Source organism: Notamacropus eugenii, chromosome 1 (genome assembly GCF_028372415.1).
Source record: "Notamacropus eugenii isolate mMacEug1 chromosome 1, mMacEug1.pri_v2, whole genome shotgun sequence".
NCBI classification, from domain to species: domain Eukaryota; kingdom Metazoa; phylum Chordata; class Mammalia; order Diprotodontia; family Macropodidae; genus Notamacropus; species Notamacropus eugenii.
Window position 1 is genome coordinate 484,859,938 of NC_092872.1, and position 19,199 is coordinate 484,879,136.

At 38.9% G+C, this 19,199-nt stretch overlaps 1 protein-coding gene across 4 annotated transcripts in view; it reads right to left on the minus strand.

The window, feature by feature from the left end:
- AK8 (adenylate kinase 8) overlaps positions 1-19,199 on the minus strand; it is a 174,488-nt gene that overhangs the window by 128,492 nt on the left and 26,797 nt on the right. For 3 of the 4 annotated variants that reach the window (XM_072632805.1, XM_072632804.1, XM_072632802.1), the window contains 2 exons: positions 18,704-18,817; positions 9,281-9,349 (listed from right to left, as the gene is read on the minus strand). In XM_072632805.1, coding sequence (XP_072488906.1) covers positions 9,281-9,349; positions 18,704-18,817 — 183 coding nt within the window. The remainder of the gene's footprint in view (positions 1-9,280; positions 9,350-18,703; positions 18,818-19,199) is intronic. The other variant, XM_072632806.1, reaches the window with a different exon arrangement.

The window sequence follows — 19,199 nt, forward strand, 5'->3', positions numbered from 1 at the left end:
CAAAATTATTAGTTTATCAAGACTAAATTGACCTATAAGGGATTATCCCATGGAGCATAAACAGATGCCATTTCTAGTTCCAGTCAAGCTGAAAAGACTGCTTCTGGTCATGAGTGATACAGAGTTAAAGGGCTTGACTTTTAAATGAAAAAGAGTTGCTTTATTGGCTCCAGAGCTGAAAGAGCTGATGACTCAGTAAGTGCATGAAAGAGAACAACTACCTTCTCTGTCTTTCTTTCCTTTCCTAGCTGTGAATCATGTTAGAACTGTTCCAAATGGGATAGAGACCAAAGAGAGGAAAAACATAAACCTCAACTCCAACCACAAGTTCTTTGTAGCTGTGAGTACATGGTATCTAAAGCTGATGTCCTAATAGATAATCCTGAACTTAGGATTTGGGCAGCCTCTTTTTAGGTTTGCTTTTTCCTGTTCATAGACAAATGAGCACTTATCCTGAGATGAGCACATTCAAGTTTGGAAGAGAGTTCAAGGAATCTCAAGGTTGAATTTAATAAGTTGAATTTATACCTGGAATGGAGGATTTGTTCTATATAGGAAAACGATAGACATAAAAGACCTTATTAAATCAATCACAATTATATCACTAGACACAGAAAAAGCTTTTGAAAAAAATACAGTACCCATTTATGTTAAAAAAAGTTTGAAAGTTTAGAAACAAATTAACTTTTCCTTAATCAGGTATATAAAAGCTATCTAAAATCAAGAACTAGTATCTGTATTGAAGAAGTACTCTAAATATGTCCAGTTTTATCAGGAGTAAAGGGCAGCTAGGTGGTACAGTACAGTATAGGGCATGGGACCTGGAGTCAGGAAGACTCATCTTCCTGAGTTCAAATCTGTCCTTAGACACTTACTAGCTGCGTGACCTAGGGCAAGTCACTCAACACTGTTTGTCTCAGTTTCCTCATCTAAAATGAGGATCTAAATGAGGATGTAATATGAGATGTTGATGGAAATGACAAACCACTCCAGTATCTTTGCCAAAAAAAAAAACAACAAAAAACCCAAATGGCATCACAAAGAGTTGGACAGAACTGAAAAACAACCACAAAAAGCAAGGATATTCACTGTCTGAATGATAATTTTATATAGTTTTAGAAATGCTGATCATATGACTTTAAGAAGAAATTGAGATTATGGGCATTGGCAAAGAGGAAATAAAAGGATCACTTTTGTAAATGATATGATGGGATTTAGGAATTCAACTAAAATTAATTTCTTCAATAAAGTAGCAGGATAGAAAATAAACCCACAAAATCATTAGACTTTCTATGTTTTACCAGCAAAACCCAGAAGGAAAAAAAAAAGAAAAAGAAATTTCCTCCAAAACAATTTTAGATTGCATAAAATATCTGGGAGTCCACCCATCAAAGTATACTCATCCAAGAATTATATGCCTAGAACTGTAAAATACTTTTAAGGAAAAAAAGAAACATATAAAGTAAGGGTAGAGTTGACTGATTAAATTGATTGAATTGTACCCTATGAATCATCTATAAAATAAAATAACAGTTATCTGAGTCCCTAGCAGGGGCCAGATCACAGTGAGATATGAATGAGGAGATCAAGTTCTTGCTAAGTCCTCTTAGGAGGAGCTGCTTGGAGTGTGGAGGGTGGAGATCACTTGGCTTTGGCCTTGGTCCCCTCCTCTCCTCCACTGACCAGAGGAGGACCTAGTGAACTTTGATGGTCTGCAACAGAGATGTGACTTGCAAAAGGCAACACTCTGAAGTGCTACCTAAATCAGATTAAAATGTAATTGGGAAATTGTTAACCAAAAAAAAAAAAAAAATACAATACAACATAGATAATGTTAATATGTAGTTTTCTAAGTCAATATTCAGCACCTCGGGATCTTTATTTACTGTTTAGTTTTAAGTTAGGCACCACTTATCTAGAAGACTTCTCAGTTCCCCATCAACATCCTTAGTTGTACCCCTGTAACAGCTAACAGTTGTTTGCATAGAGAATCAAGCACAGACTGGATATGATTCATAGGATGTTGACTCTACAAATCATCCAGGAAAGAGACCAGGTGTGGGGAACCTATAACCTTGTAGGTCCTTGGGTGCAGTCTTTTGACTGAGTCCAAGTTTTACAAAACAAATATTTTTTCTAAGGGAATTTGCTCTGTGAAGTTTGGATTCAGTCAAAGGGCCTCACTTGAGGACCTAGAGGGCCACATGTGAACTCGAGGTCACAGGTTCCTCAACACTGGCACTATACTATGCCTAAGGGAAACTTCTGAGCATTTCATAAAGGGAAGAAAGGGACTTCCAGCAACCAGAGACTGTGAGTTACCCCTTGACCACATGTTTTCTAAGCTTGAGTCCTCTTTCTCCTGGATTCTGTATGTATTAAGGGGAAGATGCATCACAGAATTCTGGATGGGGAATGTTTTGTACCAACTATCCTTATTCACAGTTTAGTAATTATTTCTTCCTAAAAGCTACTTATTGCTGGCTGACTAAGTCATTCTCAAGTGATAGGCATCACAGGAAGCACATCAGTAGGGAATTCGTTGAGCTTTAACACTAGGCAAGTCACCCCCAACTCCTTCAGGGATATGCCTAGATCCCTAGGGGAACAGAGCAGCCATGCCCTGGGGACTTGACTCATTAAGGCAAGTGGGAGTTGGAATAGTTGACTCAAAACATGCACTATAAAAATAATTATAGAAATGCTCATTATAATAAAAATAATAATACTGCCTAAACTAATCTATAGATCCGATGCCACAATAGTCAAATTATCACAGAATTTCTTTATAGAACTGGATAATAACAAAATTCACCTAGAGGAATAAAGGGTCAAAAATCTCAAGGGAAATATATATACGTGTGTGTGTATGTCTGTGTGTATGTGTACATATATATATATATGAGTATTTATATAGCTAGAGATGTAGATATGGGGAGAGAGAGAAGGGACCTAGTAGTTGCATATTCAAAATATATTACAAAGCAATAATTAATCATCATGACTATCTGGTACTGGTTATAAATTTTAAAACTGAGAAAGATTAGGTACAAAAGACCCAAAAGAAACTGAACATAGCATAATATTTATAAACCCAAGGACACCAAGACTGGGGTAAGTATTCACTCTTTGACATTAAGTACTTCATGTTATCTATTCCCACTCCCTCTCAATTTTAGTACCTTTCATTCATTAATTATTCCCTATTTATACTACTAATAGTTTGTTTTGTATATGTGTTTACATACTGTCTCCCTTTAGACTATAAGCATATATGCATATGTAGATAGATAGATGATAGATAGATAGATAGATAGATAGATAGATAGATAGATAGATAGATAGATAGATAGATATGAGTTCCAGCCCTGAATGAATCTAGTACATTTAGACAAACGAAGCAAACACCACTAGATATTTGGCCTAATGGGACACATTGCTATTGCTGATGAAAAAATAAAAAGTAGCTCAGCTTTAAAAGGCGCTGAGAGACATGAGGCAGACCCAGATAATTCAAGCATAGTGATTTGCAATGCAAAAGTCCAATTCTACTTGGAAAATTCAAAATAAATTATGGATTAAGGCCTACAGCATTTTGTAAAGAAAACTGCAGACCATTTCCAGTCAATAAGATTTTGCCCACCCTTTTTATTTCAAGCAAAATTGTTATTTCCATTTTCTGTGATGAAAGAGAAAGAATTCCTCAAGACACAATAAAACATTATAAGAAAAGAAGATCTAAAGTCTTTTGAGCAGAGTGGTCCTTCTATGATATTTTCAGTTGAGAAAGTAAACCATGTTGGAAGGCCAGAATTCACAGGGGGGAGTTTGGGTTAAAAGAAAATTTAGCCTTTTCTGAGATTCTTTTTCTGCCCTAGCCTTTGTTTGGCAATTTTATAACTTCTAAGTTCTGTTACTTCTTACATGGAAGACCAAGCTACATACCCTGAACTCTGCTTCTCTTTATCTATATAAGTTTGGCCAAATCACTTAACTTCCAAGCCTCAGTTTCTTCATATGTAAAGTAGGGATAATAATATTTCACTTATCTACTTCACTGAATCATCATGAAGGTCATTGTGAGGATGACACAATGAGCACAGCAGGGTGAATCCCCTCCTTAGCCTCAGTGTTGTTGTGTTTGTCCTTCATTCTTGAAGAGGACCATGACATCAGGGAGAAGATGACATGACTTGCAGTTGACTTTGATTTGAGAGAGGGAGGGCTGAGCCTCAGTATATGTGTCAAGTGACTCATCACAAGCTGCTGTCTCAATAGCCAGCCTTTTCAAAACCAAGTTTCCCCAACAGAATGCTCTTCTGCCCTCCTAGAACAATAACCAGTGTTGACCTCTACTCCCTCAAGTAACACCCACTACAATACTACCCAAGGCCTATAGCCTATACCCTGGGAATCAATCAATCAACAAGCACTTATTAAGCACCTACTATGTGCAAGGCACTGTGACAAGCGGTAGGGGATACAAAGACAAAAACCAAAACAGTGCCTTCCTTCAGAGGTAACAAAATGTACACAAAAGTATATATAAAATACATTTATCAGAGTTGTTGTTGTGTTTGTCCTCCATTTTCAAAGAAGACCATGACATCAGAGAAATGATGACATGACTTGCACTTGACTTTGTGAGGGAGGGAGGGCTGTGCAAGGTCACCAGCCTCACTTTCCCTTCCTGAGCCATCTGAATTCAGTGACCAGATATTCATCAGGATGACTGGAGATGGTCCAGGGTGCAGTGGGAGACCTTGACCTTTTTAGGCTAGGTTTTTTCATGAACTCACATAACACCCATTGCATGAATGGGCTTCTCTGAGAAACACTAGTAGCAGAGGGAATCAGGAAAGACTTCATGTAGGAGTGACATTTGATGTGAACTTTGAAGGAATCTAGGGATTCCAAGAGGTGCAAGAGGAACATATTCTAGGCATGGAGAACAGCCCATGCAAAGGCATAGAGATGGGAAATAGAATGTTATATGTATAAGGAACAGTAAGGACAATTTGGCTGGAACATAAGAGGGCATGTAGAGAAATAATGAATAAGGAGACTAGAAAGATAGGCTAGATCTAGGTTGGGAAGGCTTTTTTAAAAGCCAAAAAGTGGAGGAAAAAAAGTCAAAGAGCGAGTTTATAGTTGGTCCTCGGGACATTAGGAAGCCTTCGGAGCTATCAGTAGTAATAGAAAGGAGAAAGGAGAGACTTAAAGCTGGGAGACCAATGAATAAATTATGGTCTATCTAAACTAGGGAGTAGCCACATGAGTGGGGAGGAGAGAAAGAAGCAGAATCACTCTTGCATCCTGTTAGGAGGTTAGAAGGAACAAGGTTTGGCAACAGACCAAATGTGGGGAGAGAAAAACTGGCAAGTCAAGGATTATTCCCAGGTTGTGAGCCTGAGTGACTAGAAGAATGTTGGTACTCTTGATAGAAATATGGAAATTTGGAAAAGGAGTAGGTTTGAGGGGAAGATAACATGTTCCTTTATGGACGAATTGAATTTGAGATGAGACTTACAGCTTTAGATGTCAAATAAGCTTATCAGAAGAGGGGTGGTGATTAGGGTAGAGCCAAGATGGCAGAATAGCAGAAGCAGTGTAGCTGAGCTCCCCTCCACAGCTCCTTCAAACACATCTAGAAAATTCCCTAAACCAAATCCTGATGAGAAAGTCATCAAAAGTCACAGTGAATTCTTTGTCCAGCCCAGGTCAGCATACAAAGACAGATAAGAGATGACTTCTGACACTGGGGACTGAGTCAGGGCTGGAACACTCCAGAAGTCAGTTAGAGACACCAGAGCAGGAGGTTACCCCTAGACCCATGCCAGAGCACTTCAATAGGGACAGATACCAACTGCAGCTTTGTTGCCCACTACCCAGTACCGGCTCACAGAACCAGGCTGGACTAAGAATGGAAGCCTAAGTAGGGAGTGGGTAGTATACTAAGATAGGAGGAAGTTCAGAAGCAAGCAGCAAGAGTTCGCCTCGGACCCCAAGAACAGGATCTTGGTTATAGCATCTAGCACAGCTAACAGAGGAGTAAGTAGGACAGGAATCCCAGGTGAAAGGGGAATCTGCAGTTTTTTCACTCTAAACCAGCAGAATTACTTAGCTGGCTAATAGTCGGTGAGTACAGTACAATCTACTATTGCTCTGAAACTCAGGTCAGGGAATTACAGAGTTCAGACTATGGAGTTGTAATCACTTTTGCTTTGGACCAGACCACTCTGAGAGTGCCAAAAGGAACAGGCTAGCCTTCCCTCCAGAAATGTGTCAGAGCACAGCCCTAATATCAGCTCCAAAGTCAGGAAGTAGGCTGGAAGAATGAGCAAACCAATAAAAACCAAAAAAGAGCCCTAAGCTATTTTGATGGCATGGATGCTCAAGACATAAACTAGGATGGCAGAGAATAACTCTGAAATATCTGCAAGCAGTGCCTCAGAGAAAAATACAGTTTGGGCACAAACTCAATTAGAATTCTTGGAAAACATGAAGCAAGAATTTTTTTTTAAAAGTTTCAATGTCTTTTATAAATGAAATGAGAGCACTTAAGAGGAAATATGGAAAAGAAATGAGAGATATGGAAGAACTAGAAAGGGAATTAACATAAAATGTACAAAATCCCACCCAAGAAACAAACTCTCTGAAATTTAGGATGGATCAAACAGAAGCCAATGAATCCACAAGACAACAAGAAATATTAAAACAAAGTTGAAAGGCTGAAAAAAATAAAAGAAAATGAAAAGTAACTCATAGCAAAAATTAAAAAAAAAAAACTGAACTGGAAAACTCATAGAGGAGAAAAAGTTTAAGAATCACTGGACTATCAGAACTCCATGACCAAAACAAAACAAAAAAGCCTAGATATCCATTTCAAGGAGTCATAAAAGAAAACTTCCCAAAATTTGGACATTCAGAGGGCAAAGCGGAATTAGAAAGAATTCACTGAACGCTTCCTGTAAGAAGTCCTAAAGTGAAAAGTCCCCATCATAGCCACATCAGATAAACAAAAAAATGCTTCAAATAGTCAGAAAAAATTCAGGTACTGAGAAGCCACAGTCAGGATCATACATGATTAGCAGTCACTACTATAAAGGAGTGGAGAACTTGGAATGTAATATTGAAGAACACAAAAGAATTGAACTTACAGCCAAAAATAACACACCCAGCAAAACTAAGCATTATGCTACAGAGGGAAAAATGAATTTTTAATGAAATAAAGCACTTCCAAACATACCTGATGAAAAGACCAGAGCTGTTTTTGAAACTCTGAAGTTAAAACACATGAGTTAAGAAAAATATAAAATGATAAACATGAACAAAATGATAATTAACTAAATAAGGATAAATTGCTTACATTCTAATATGGGGAGATGACACATTTGTTTCCTATGAACATCATCATCATCAGGGATCATAGAGGGTGTCTGATTAGATAAGGACTAAGAGTCGTTTTGTTATGTCTTGATGATTTTAAGAGAAGAATAGAAAGAGAAATACACAGGAAGGTAGGGAGAGGAAAAGGAAAGAGAAAATTATTTCACAAAATCAGGACACCGAGGAGAAGGGGGTAAGGGAGAGTGGCTGACACTTGAATCTTACTCTCATCTAAACTGGTCAAGAAGGGAAGAATATATTACACACACACACACACACACACACACACACACACTCACACACTCACACTCACACTCATGCACTCACATACACAGTTGCACAGAAATGCATTTCATCCAACCAGCAAAAATCTGCCTTCTAACCCTCCCATCCCACCCCCCACCACCTCTTGAGACATAAAGAAAAACAAACTCCCTTAGAAATATGGATAGTCAATCAAAGCAAATTTCCACGCTGGCCATGTTCAAAATTCTTTTTTTATTTCATTTTGAACATGGCCACTCCAACACTGGCCTTGTCTGTCTGTACCTCGAGTCATGACCTAGTTGTAAAAAGAAGCAATTTGACATTGCTTCCAGTGACAGGACACTAAGCTTCCATTTATACCTAGTGTCAAGTCCATATATCCTTGTTGCTTTGAGGAGGAGGGGCTAAGTCCTGGGAACCCAATTTCTTACTCTTCACCTAATGACCGGACCTATGGGATGGCATAAAAAAAAAAAAACTAGATGGAAAGCAACTCTGTGCTCTTTCACCAACTCCAAGGAGGACTAGCCATTGGGGGCTAAGCAGACTGAACTGTGCCTTTCATGGGTTCAGAGAAGCCTACATAACTTCTCCATCTGGAGAAGTAGTCACACAGTAAGTGTTTTATTATGTACTGCTTATTGTTTTTACTGTTCCTATGCCAAAAGTAAAACACTGTATATGGAAGAACATGCTCTGTCTCTTTCTATAGAAGGAAGCTCCATTATGCCATGGTCAAGAGACTACAGTACAGAGAAAATCAGTAAATTCAGGATACAAGTGGAGGTTCCAGGAGGATGGGGACTTGGGATTCGATTCTGTTTGGATAAAACCCCAATAACTATACCTCTTCTATTGACACAATGTCTAGCACATTATGGGTACTTAATAAATGACTACAGGTTGATTGACACATTGGCATGGTTACCCAGAGAAAGGCAAAGATGTAGAATAGCTGGGTTCCCTCTGAGAACAAAAGACTTTGGTCCCTCCTCTAGTATTGAAATTCCTAGAACCTAAGACTTCTTGTTTAAAAAAGATCGTCAGTTGTTAGCTGCGATAGCTCGTGGTGAAATTTATACAGTCTATCTGAATTACAGTTATCTGAGCTCTGTTTAGTTTTTGTTTCCAAAGGAGAATACCTTATGGAGAAGGGAAAAGGGAAACAAGGATTAGATGACCCAGGGATAAGTCACTACCATAATGTAAATAATTCAGTCATTTCTAAAGTCACGTAGATCTCCCTAAAGAGAAAAGAAAAGAAATATGCCAAAACTAACTTCTCTTTTCTTCTTCATCAAAGGTGAAATGCAAATCCAGCCGTTTGGTCTGCATATGGTTTGTGTTTATCTGATTTGCCCATCATCTTTCTGCGCCTGCCACAGGCCGCCACAGGCCATCAGCAAAGTCTCCCATGTTCTGCCTTTGATCATCTTTACCCTAGAAGATGAGTATATACATATACTCATCCTTCTCTTTATGCTGCTTATAATACCCCGTACCTTCCCAGGTTGTTGTTGAAGAAGGCCATCAGATCCAAAACCCCCCGAGTTGATCCCCTCCTCTATTCCCATCTAACGGCACTCCCAGACTACTCTGCCGTTCTTTAAGGAATAATTCTTACCTTTGAGACACACTCATCTTTTTCTAAACGTTCCTTGATTAATTCCATCAGTAACGAATCAGGAATTGCCTAAAGAAAGCAATGTATGAAAAAAAAGAAGCACTGACTATTTGCAGGGAAAGTAAAAAACAATTTTAATTGGCAAGAGCACTGGTTAAAGTTAAAGTAATATACTTTTGAAATTAAAGTTCCCTGGATCTCAAATCAGTATGATATAATTCAGATAGCCTTAGAAGTAATTTTTAAAAACTCAGGCAATTTTGTTTAAAAAAAGAAAGAAAACGAAACTGGAAAACACATTTCCCCTGACTTTTCCTTTGTTCTAACTTTTCTCTCTTCTCTGAAATTGATTGATCTCCTTAATGTACAATGGTTACCAGATAAGCATAAATAACATAGCCCATCAAATTGCAAAAAAGTATGTGAAAACAATGAAAATTATGAAGTGCCCAATATATGACATAACTATTGTTCTCATCATTAATTGGGGGCCTCAGTAAAGAAGGCCATGTGCCAGCCTCCAAGAATTAGTCCAGTTCTGGTCCAACCACAGTGATGGGGAGGCCAGAGATACCAATTTAGCTCAACATCTATTTATACTCTGAAGACACTTAGAAGACTGAGTCAATTTCTTAGACCCTTCATTCTTCACTCAATAAATAAGCCACTCTTGGAAGGGTTGCCTTACTCTAGTCTGAAAGGTACAGAGTCTCAGAGAGAAAAAACAGATTTCAACGAAGTTTCTAATGTCTGTTTTAGTACATCTCCCAGGAAATCTAGAGTCCTACAAGTTTTCCAGACTAGAGATATCGAACATCCCTCAGAAATTGCACCAAATTGGTGAAAAAGAATCCCCGTAGAGCCTACACCTGCACTCATTCTTGTGGTTGAGTTAGTACCAGGTCTGATCTAAGGGCAGTGGGAAGCCTTTCTGTATGAGGCTTTCTAGAACTGTGTCTAACTCCCTTCCCTGAACACTCATAATTCCATCATGATGTGAATTCTGTGGGAAGTGAGAAATGTACTTTGGAGTAGAATGTTTCTAATCCTGCATAGCCTTTTCTTTATTTGTTGATCATTTGGAATGGGTGTTATTCATGTATTTATTAGTTTGTCCAAGTTAAAGATGTCTCAGTTTTTCATCAGAGTGCATGTTTATTAAAATTTATATTTATGAGTGGTTCACTTGAGAAGGGAGCATTACAGTTAGATTGGGGCAGTGTTTTTTAAATACCAGAAAATATTCGTATACACAATGAAAATGTAGGATCTGCTCTATCACAGTGCCTCCAAATAGGACAATGGAGCACTCACACCACAGACATTGCCAGAAACTTGTGCATAGTTAGTATAGTGTATAGTCTGGAAGGCATATCAATTGATCTCACAGAAATAAGTTCTGAGAATCTAGAAAATGTGGATCTTCAGGGAGGTGAACTTAGGGGAGGTGATTAAAGAAGAAATGAGCTGTATGCATTGTCCATAAAGTTTGGCTGGATGGAACAAGATGTATGTGCAAAAGATATAAAATTTCCAGAAATCTGGAAGTGAGAGAAACAAAATAAACAAATCGGGTTTTTTAGAAAAAGATAACTGAAATGTATATAACTTTGTTAGTCTGGGAACATAAAAGATATGTTATGAATAATTTGGTTTACTTATAAAAATTTTTATTCCATTTAGAGAAGCAAAGGTTTGGGGGAAGAGGATTGGGAAGATACAAACTTTTTTTTCTTTTTTGTGATTCTGAAGAGGAGAGTCTTCCCTCAAATTCAAATTTGCTCCTGGTTTTTTATTTTTTCTAAATTTCTTTTTCTCCCAGTCTTTACATCCCCAATGTGGTTTTGAATGTGGTGAAAGAGGGGATAATTATCTAAGTGATGGAGGTAGGGTGGGGTTGTGAAGTACGGAGAAAAGGCAAATTGTTTGAAAACCTGTAACTCCACACAGATGAACTTTATTTTGGGTTCAGAAGTAGCTAGCTGCTCAAATCTCAGCTAACCATCAGGCTAGGTAGGACCTAGGAAAGGAAACCCAATGGGTCCCCTTCCTGGCAGGACCTTTTTGTCCAAGGTACTTTGTGGAGAGGGGCGGGAGGAAAGGGAGGGTATCTGGAAGAACTGTCTCCATTCAAGGTGGCCCCTCTTTTGGTCCATCACATTTCTGTCCGGTCCCACCCCTCACTCCTCAAGTCCTCCCCTATCAAAGAGCCAAGTCTAGGTGGTAGATGCCCAGGTCGGAGACTAAGGAATGGAAAGAAAGAAGGTGAACAATGTTTTTGAAAAAGCAAAACTGCCAAGGGCACAAACTCCCGGAGCAAGGTTGGGTTTTTGCTCCTACTTGATTTTCTCCAACTCCCTCTCCCCTCCCCTGACAACAACCACTCGGGAAGTGGCATTCAAGAGGTAAAAGTGGGCGTGGGGGAGGGGGTTGGAATAAGTCAAAGAAACCTGGGGTTTGAAAGACGACAGGTCCCACAGAGTGGAACGTCAAAGCCTCCCGCAGTTTCGCGCTGCTGGAGCATGGGGCTGTGGCTTTGAGTCTGTCACCTTCCAAAGGTGCGTCACGCTGCTCCCTGAAACTGTGAATGTCTTGCTCAGCTCTTTGATGTGTCATGTCAACAGGGGCTAGCAGTTTCCAGGGGGTCCACTCCTCCAAACCCTGCCAAACCAAGCTGAAGCAGAAATTAGACGAACTCCTCTCAGAGTTTGCAATAAGATTCTGCCCCAGCAACCCTGAAGGGAGTAAGGGGGGCACACATTGGCAGGAAGCCCCAGTCAAGCCAGTTAACTGCTGTGCCCAAGCACCCCAGCTCAGTGCCAGGTTGTCTACTGCTGAGGATGCTCTGACTAGAGCCAGCATGCAAACCCACTGGTCTGTCTGCTTTTTCTCACAGAAAACTGCAGTGCACTGAGACTATTTCATGCCTTTTAAAGAGCAAATCTGTTGGATTTTTCTAAATTTGGAAATCTCTTCACTTCTTGTTCCAGGTCTCCAAATGTTGGAGAAAGCAATGTCCTGATGGGATCATGCCTCATAATCACCAAGTTCACTGTTAACTCATTCTTCCCCTCTTACTGTAATTACAAACACCAGTTTAGGTGATGAATCTGTGAGCTTCTGGAGAGCAGGGACTGTCTTTTGCCTCCTTTTGTATAATCAGCACGTAGCATGGTGCCTGGCACAGTGTTGTTGGTGTTCTGTCGCGTCCAACTCTTTGTGACCCTCTGGATCATATCTGTTGTCCCTGAGGTTTTCCTGGCAAAAATACTGAAGTGATCTGCCATTTCCTTCTCCAGGCAAACAGAGGTTAAGTGACTTGCTGAGAGTCACACAGCTAGTAAGTGTCTGAGGTTGGATTTGAACTCAAATCTTCCTGACTCCAGGCCTAGCACTCTATGCATTGAGGTACCTAGGTGTCTCACCTGGCACATAGCAGGCACTTTATAAATGTTTATCAATTGAGTAATTCTCCATAGGTATGGTACCTTTGATTTACAATTACAAACTTCTTAAAACTTAGGTTTCTTTTTCTTTTCTTTTCTTGTTTTTTAATAAATAGAGGGGAAGGATTTGGGTGAGTTATGCTGAGCTGCCTCCAGGCCTCTCCCTTTATGTTGTTCTCCTGGAATGAATTCCCCCAAGCCCTCTGCGTATTTGAATCCTCCCCATCCTTCAAGACTCAGCTTATCATAAGATTTAAAGCTGAAAGGCACCTTGGAGATCATCTAATCTAACCCCTTCATTTGACAGACAAGAAAGCTGATATTCAGCTCAAGTCATTCATTCAGTAAATATTTATCGAGATCCTCCTATGTGCAAGGCCCTGTATTAGGAGCTATGGGGAATGCAAAGAAGTAAAAAATGCAGTTCCTTATTGTGAAGGAGTTGAAATATAAGAACTACAAGCCCCAGCTCTTCCTTGGAGTCTTCCTGACAACTGCAGCACACAGTGACCTCTCTGTCCTCTGAACTATATATTTGGGACTTACCAGGAACCATAGTTCTTATATTCATTTTGGTTTTTTAAAATATATATGAAATACCTACTATACACAAGACTGTATTAGGCCCTAGGATTATAGAGACAAAAACAAGTGCATCCCTGACTTCAAGGAGTCTACTCTACCACATGCATCTAGGGAGACAAGGTATGTAGTAGAATATCAGTTCCTCAAGGGAAAGAACTATGTCTAGGCTCTCAGCATGGTATAGTGGAAAGAGAGATGGTCTGGAGCCAAAACACCTTCATTCAGATCCTACTTCTGATGCTTACAACCTGTGTGACTTTGAACAAGACCTTCCCTCCCTGGGCCTCTGCTTCTTCGTCTGTAAAATGAAGGTATTTAGCTAGATGTCCTCTGAGGTCCCTTGTGGCTTTAATTCCATAAATACACACACACACGTGCGCACACCTATGTATATACAGTTGTTGAGTCAGCACAAACAAAACAACTGAATATACCTGTGTGTGTATACACACATACAAAATCTTATGAACACATGTATAGTCATGTATAATTTCATATATATAAGATTTTGAATATATACATATGTGATTATGGATTTAAAAGCAGAAGGGCTTCGTATATATCATATATATACACATGTGCATATATTACATAAATGTCATATATATGATAGGTACATACACACACACACACACACATATATATATCCTTTCTCATAGTACATAGCATAGTTCTTACAATAATAACAATAGCTAACATTTATATAGTGCTTCGTGTGCGTCAGGCACTGTGCTAAGGTTTTACTATTATACTCTCATTTGATTCTCACAACCACGTTAGGAGGTAGAGGCTATTACCCTCATTTTACAGATGAGGAAACTGAGGCAAACAGAGGTTTATTGACTTGCCCAGGATCACACAGCTAGCAAGTGTCAGGTCTTCCTGCCTCTGGGTCCAGCTTCTCTATCCACTACACCATCTAGTGTCCCTTGCCTTTAGAATAAATTAGAATAAATTTATCAACAAATTTTTGCTGATATAACTTTTTGACTGAAAACACTATAAGACACTTGGGCATATTACAAAGGAAAGCTGTAGGGTCTCCCTCTCTCCCTTGGTGGACAAGCTTCAGTGAAAAGGCAGGTTCTTATCTTTCTGGTGGTCTTATGTACCATTAGTGTAAGGGAGGAAAATACTTGAGATGACCATTATGAGAAAAAACTGAAAGTAGGACAAGTACTGCTGCTCTGGGAGGCATAAGCCAGAGTTCAAGTCCTGGCTCTGACACTACCTGATCTTGGCCAAGTGACTTGAACTCTTTGAGCCTGGGTTTCATCTGCCATCTACTCTCAGAGCACCACTGTGCTTTGTAAATTTTAAAGTATGAGGTATGTGTCAATAAGTGGGTCAAGGTCCCTCCCCACATCAGTGCCTGCCAAACTAAGGCAAATTCCAGGCCCTCATTATTTTGATAGAAGATTCTTCTTCAGCTTTCTTATTGAATCCCCTCTTCTTATACATGGGACCTCAAAAGGACACATGAACGCCCTAGCAAGGGGACATAGCTGTTGTACAACATGATGAAAGAATGGTCCTCCTCAGTCTTTACAGGTCATCCTCTATGAAGGAAGACAGATACAAAATAGTAAAGAAGAAAAAGGATACATGTCTAGCCATCCAGTCCCCAGTGATCAATCCATAAGGTGACAGACAACCCCAGAGTCAGCTCTCCCTACCACAACACAAGTCTTCTTTTCTCTCAGCTAAATCCTTTTGGTTCCTTCTAACATCTTTGTATGGCATAGTCTTCTCACCCTTCTGGTTGTTCCTGAAGTTGTTAACTTTCTCCCCAAAATATAATACCCAGAACTGAACGCAATACAATTCAGATGTGATCTGACAAGGGCAGAGGAGAGCAAGACCATCACTCCCTCATAGACCTCTATTAATGTAACCTAAGACTAGGTTAGCTTTTGGCTACCATGAGACACCTGACTCACACTGAGTTTGCAACCGCTATTATCTAGGTATTGATTCCCCTTTATACATTTCCTTGATGTGTCATGATTGCAGAAATGCTCCTATGCCCACAGTGATATAAGGGAGTCTCTCATTATATCATAGAAAATCTGTAATTCAGGTGCTATCTTTGTTTTAATGTCTATGATATAACTACCTTTATGGAGTTCTGTAGTCCACACAGATATACACTAGGCTGAAAGGGCTAAAAGGAGCAGGAGAAAAATAACATATTTGTAAGTATTGAAAAGCTTTGTTATTTTTCCTAAAAAAAGAGTCACAAGGAATCCCTGTCATCCAAAGGATCCCGGAAAACCATGTAATGCCTGTTTTCCTAGCAAATTACATTCTACAGACTTATAGCCAACCACCAAGACCTCACCAATTTCAGTCCTTCAGAAACTCCTTTAACTATCTGATTAGTCCTGACAGCCTTGCTTTTCATCTTCCCTCCCATCAGTGTTTTTAAACAAAATAACCCCAACCAGGAACCCTTGAAAGTACTTGATAAGATCTGAAATATGTTGATAATTCATGTAATTAAACCCTGGAGAGTTCTCTATATAAATTCTGTCATCTAAGTTGAATTTTACGAACCTAATAAAATCATCTTTACAATAGAAATAAACATTTTTCCCCATAAAAGTTCATCGTAGTGTATAAAATTAGATAATTTTTTTCTACATTTATGTTAAGCCCAAAGATGTTTTCCAGTACCCCAGGGTAGGAATACAAACCATTAATATTGCAAATATACATAGACATTGGGCAAGATAGTGGGGAATTCCAGCACCCCTAAACTCTTTCATTTATTAATGCTGCCAGAAAAGGGAGATTGGAAAACAGAGGTGGCTGGAAAGCTGCAGGTCATGCTTCAGTCACATTATCCACTTTGGCAGGTTGTAAGGTTAATGTAAGATTAATGGTGGGGGAGGAAAATTAAAGGTCTTCACCCCTTAATAGATTTCAGACATCTTTTGTTAATTTCTAATGAGACATAGAGTCATGCCGGTTGTGCCCTCCAGCCCTGAAAAAAGTATACATATTCTGAAGTGAGGTTTTGCAATATGGCTTATTTTTTAGAAGAAGGTTTATGTGGCAGATGAGACTCTGGACAGCTGTTTTAAGAAGTCCTCTGACTTAGAAAACTCACATGTTGGTGATGTATATATTGCCTATATTCAGACAGTTGGAAGCCCTGTCTGTTGGTCTTTCTGTTTAAAATTTCTACTTGTAATTTCTGTTTGTATTTTCTCTGAAGTTCAAGGTGCTGACTTTTTCTCCTGAACTAAGTGAATGATATATGTGCTTGATTAAAGCAGATTGTTGATCCCTCAAAAGTTGCTTTCCTTTTAGAAAAGCAGATCTAAGAACCTGTACAGCAGGTCCTCCTGTGTATGCCTGAGTCCTTGCTGACACACAGGTGCTGACTCTAAAAATGAATTCTTTCCTGTCTCCCTTCCAAAAAGGGTGGCAATCTAAGTGGAATATCACCAGCTGCCCTCTTTCAGATGATGTCTGAACAGACCCAAAAGGGCAAAAACACGACAGGTACAATGATATCTGAGGAACTGTATCCACACTTCAGTGTGGATTAACTTTGCCAAATTGTTTTGGAATGGGATACAAAGATATTTAGTTACAGATATCATCAAAAGGCTAGAATGACCCCAGATGAAAATTAATTTATTTGCATTGATAAAAAAGATCTGAATATGAAGATGGAAGAAAGCTTCTGCATAAAATCTATACTACATAGGTACAAAAGTTTATCACTGCTTATGACCTATAGAGATATAAGTGGAACTAATAATAATTCATGTGTATATAACATTTTAAAGATTTAAAAAGTGATTTCTTCAAAATAACCCTATGATGTATTTCAATAGTAAAAAATAGTTATCACACATTTCTTATATGTGTGCCTCACTACTATTATGGTCTAAGTTTAAGGTTACTCCTCCCAAGGATGCTGTATATATTTGTGGGAAGGAATGAACTGGAACGTTCTGTGTTAACTGTCTTTATCATATTATCTGAGAGAAGCAGTAACTGCCCTCCGAATGCTTCTTCTTCTTCTTCTTTTTCTTCCTCTTCCTCCTCCTGCTCTTCTTCCTCCTCAAAAAATTGAAGTCTTTTGCCCATGGTGCCATGGCTAGTAAGTATCAGAGCTATTTTCCTGGTTTTGCTGCCTTTTGGAAGCATCTATTCAAACACTATTTAAGAGGAAGTACAGCAACCAAATCCTATAGACAAAAGAGGCATTTGCCCTTAAATTAGGATTTTAAGGCTCAGAGGGTTTTCTGCTAATTTCACTCATCTTTTGCCCATGGCATATATAATGCTAAAGTGGGCCACAGAGCTAAGAACACTTAGGCAAGCCTAAGACTAGTCTTCCCGCAATGCCGTACTATATTATAAGTTCCATGAGAACAGAGAATGTGTATTTATCTAAGCTTTGAAATTAAGTACCTAATAAACATTTGAGAAATGTTACTGAACAAATGATGATCCCAGATTCCTGAAGGACATGACAGTGGAGTTTAAATGCCGATTTTAACAAGTTGAAAAGGCTTCCAACGTAAGCCTAGTGATAGATTGTGTATCTGTAGGCCAAGGACCAGCCTAGAGGAAGTGCAAGGGATTCCATCAAAAGATCAGACACCAGACAATGAATGGTTCTGGTCAAAGCAGCTCCTGAAGGCTATCTTCTGGAAGGGTTTGCAATAGGTATTCATGGAAGGAGAAGAGCTCTGATGAAATCTTTGAAATAAAAACATGCAAGTAGAACTCTTCCTCAAACATGCCCCAACAGGTAACATTTGTTCTCATGGAAGTAAATGACATAGCAGGTTGCTCAGAAAGTGATCTTCTTAATTAAGACATCAGAGGCAAGAGAGTAAACAACTGGTTCAGCTCTGCCATTAAGTTGTTACGTAACTTGAGGTAAAAAGTCTCTAACTGATGTCTCAGGGCTTCAGTTTTACCATCTGTAAAATAGAAAAACTCATCCTTACTCCCTCTCTGCTCCCTGTGGGAAGTGTGCAAAAAAAAAAAAAAAAAAGGGAGAGAAAACTTAAAAAAGAAGCACTCTGAGACTTTGCATCTTTGCATCCATTCAAAGCCATCCTTCTATCATTATTTATTATTTTCTCCTATCTAGTAGCTAGCACCATAAAAATCTTTCTTCAATTCCTACTAGGCTCAGGGCATGCCTGAGAATTCTCTTCCCATGTGAAAGAGTGGGAAAGCCATTCACTCATCTATGATGCCTTAAACATGTCTTCTTTCTATCTCCTGAAAAGGACCATTTTCTTTCATTTGATCCTAGCAGAAATTGAGACTAGTCTGTCTATAAACTAGTACTTTAGCAGCATTACTACCCTAGGCTACCCAGAGAAAGCCTGGAAGGAGGGAGTGCAAAAAGTCATACCTGGTTTGTTTCATAGATTGCAGCTGCTCTAGCAGCTAACATCGAAAATTCATTCCATATTAAGTTATACTTTGTAATGAAGCAGGCATTCAAATGTTTACAAAGCCACATTGCCTGAAGAAAGAATGGAAAAAAGGAAAACATCAGTTCAGAAAATTAATATATTTACCAAATTAAAATTCGATGATGCTGTAAATTGTATTAAAATGCTTAGATCCGTCTACTTTCTATCTTTTGTAAAAAGAGTATTTAAAATGTGCTTATTTTTACAAAGCCACTGCCTTAGAAGGTTTAGGTACAGTTACAGAGTCAGGAAGCTTGACTATATAAATTTATTAGCTATAGAGCTAGAAGGGTCTTTAGAGATCATCTATCCAACCCTTCTCATTTTAACAAATTAGGAAACAGATGCCCAGAAAGATGAAATGATTTGCCCAGAGTTACCCAAGTAATGGGTAATTACATCTGAGATTCAAACCCACATCTTCAGACTCTG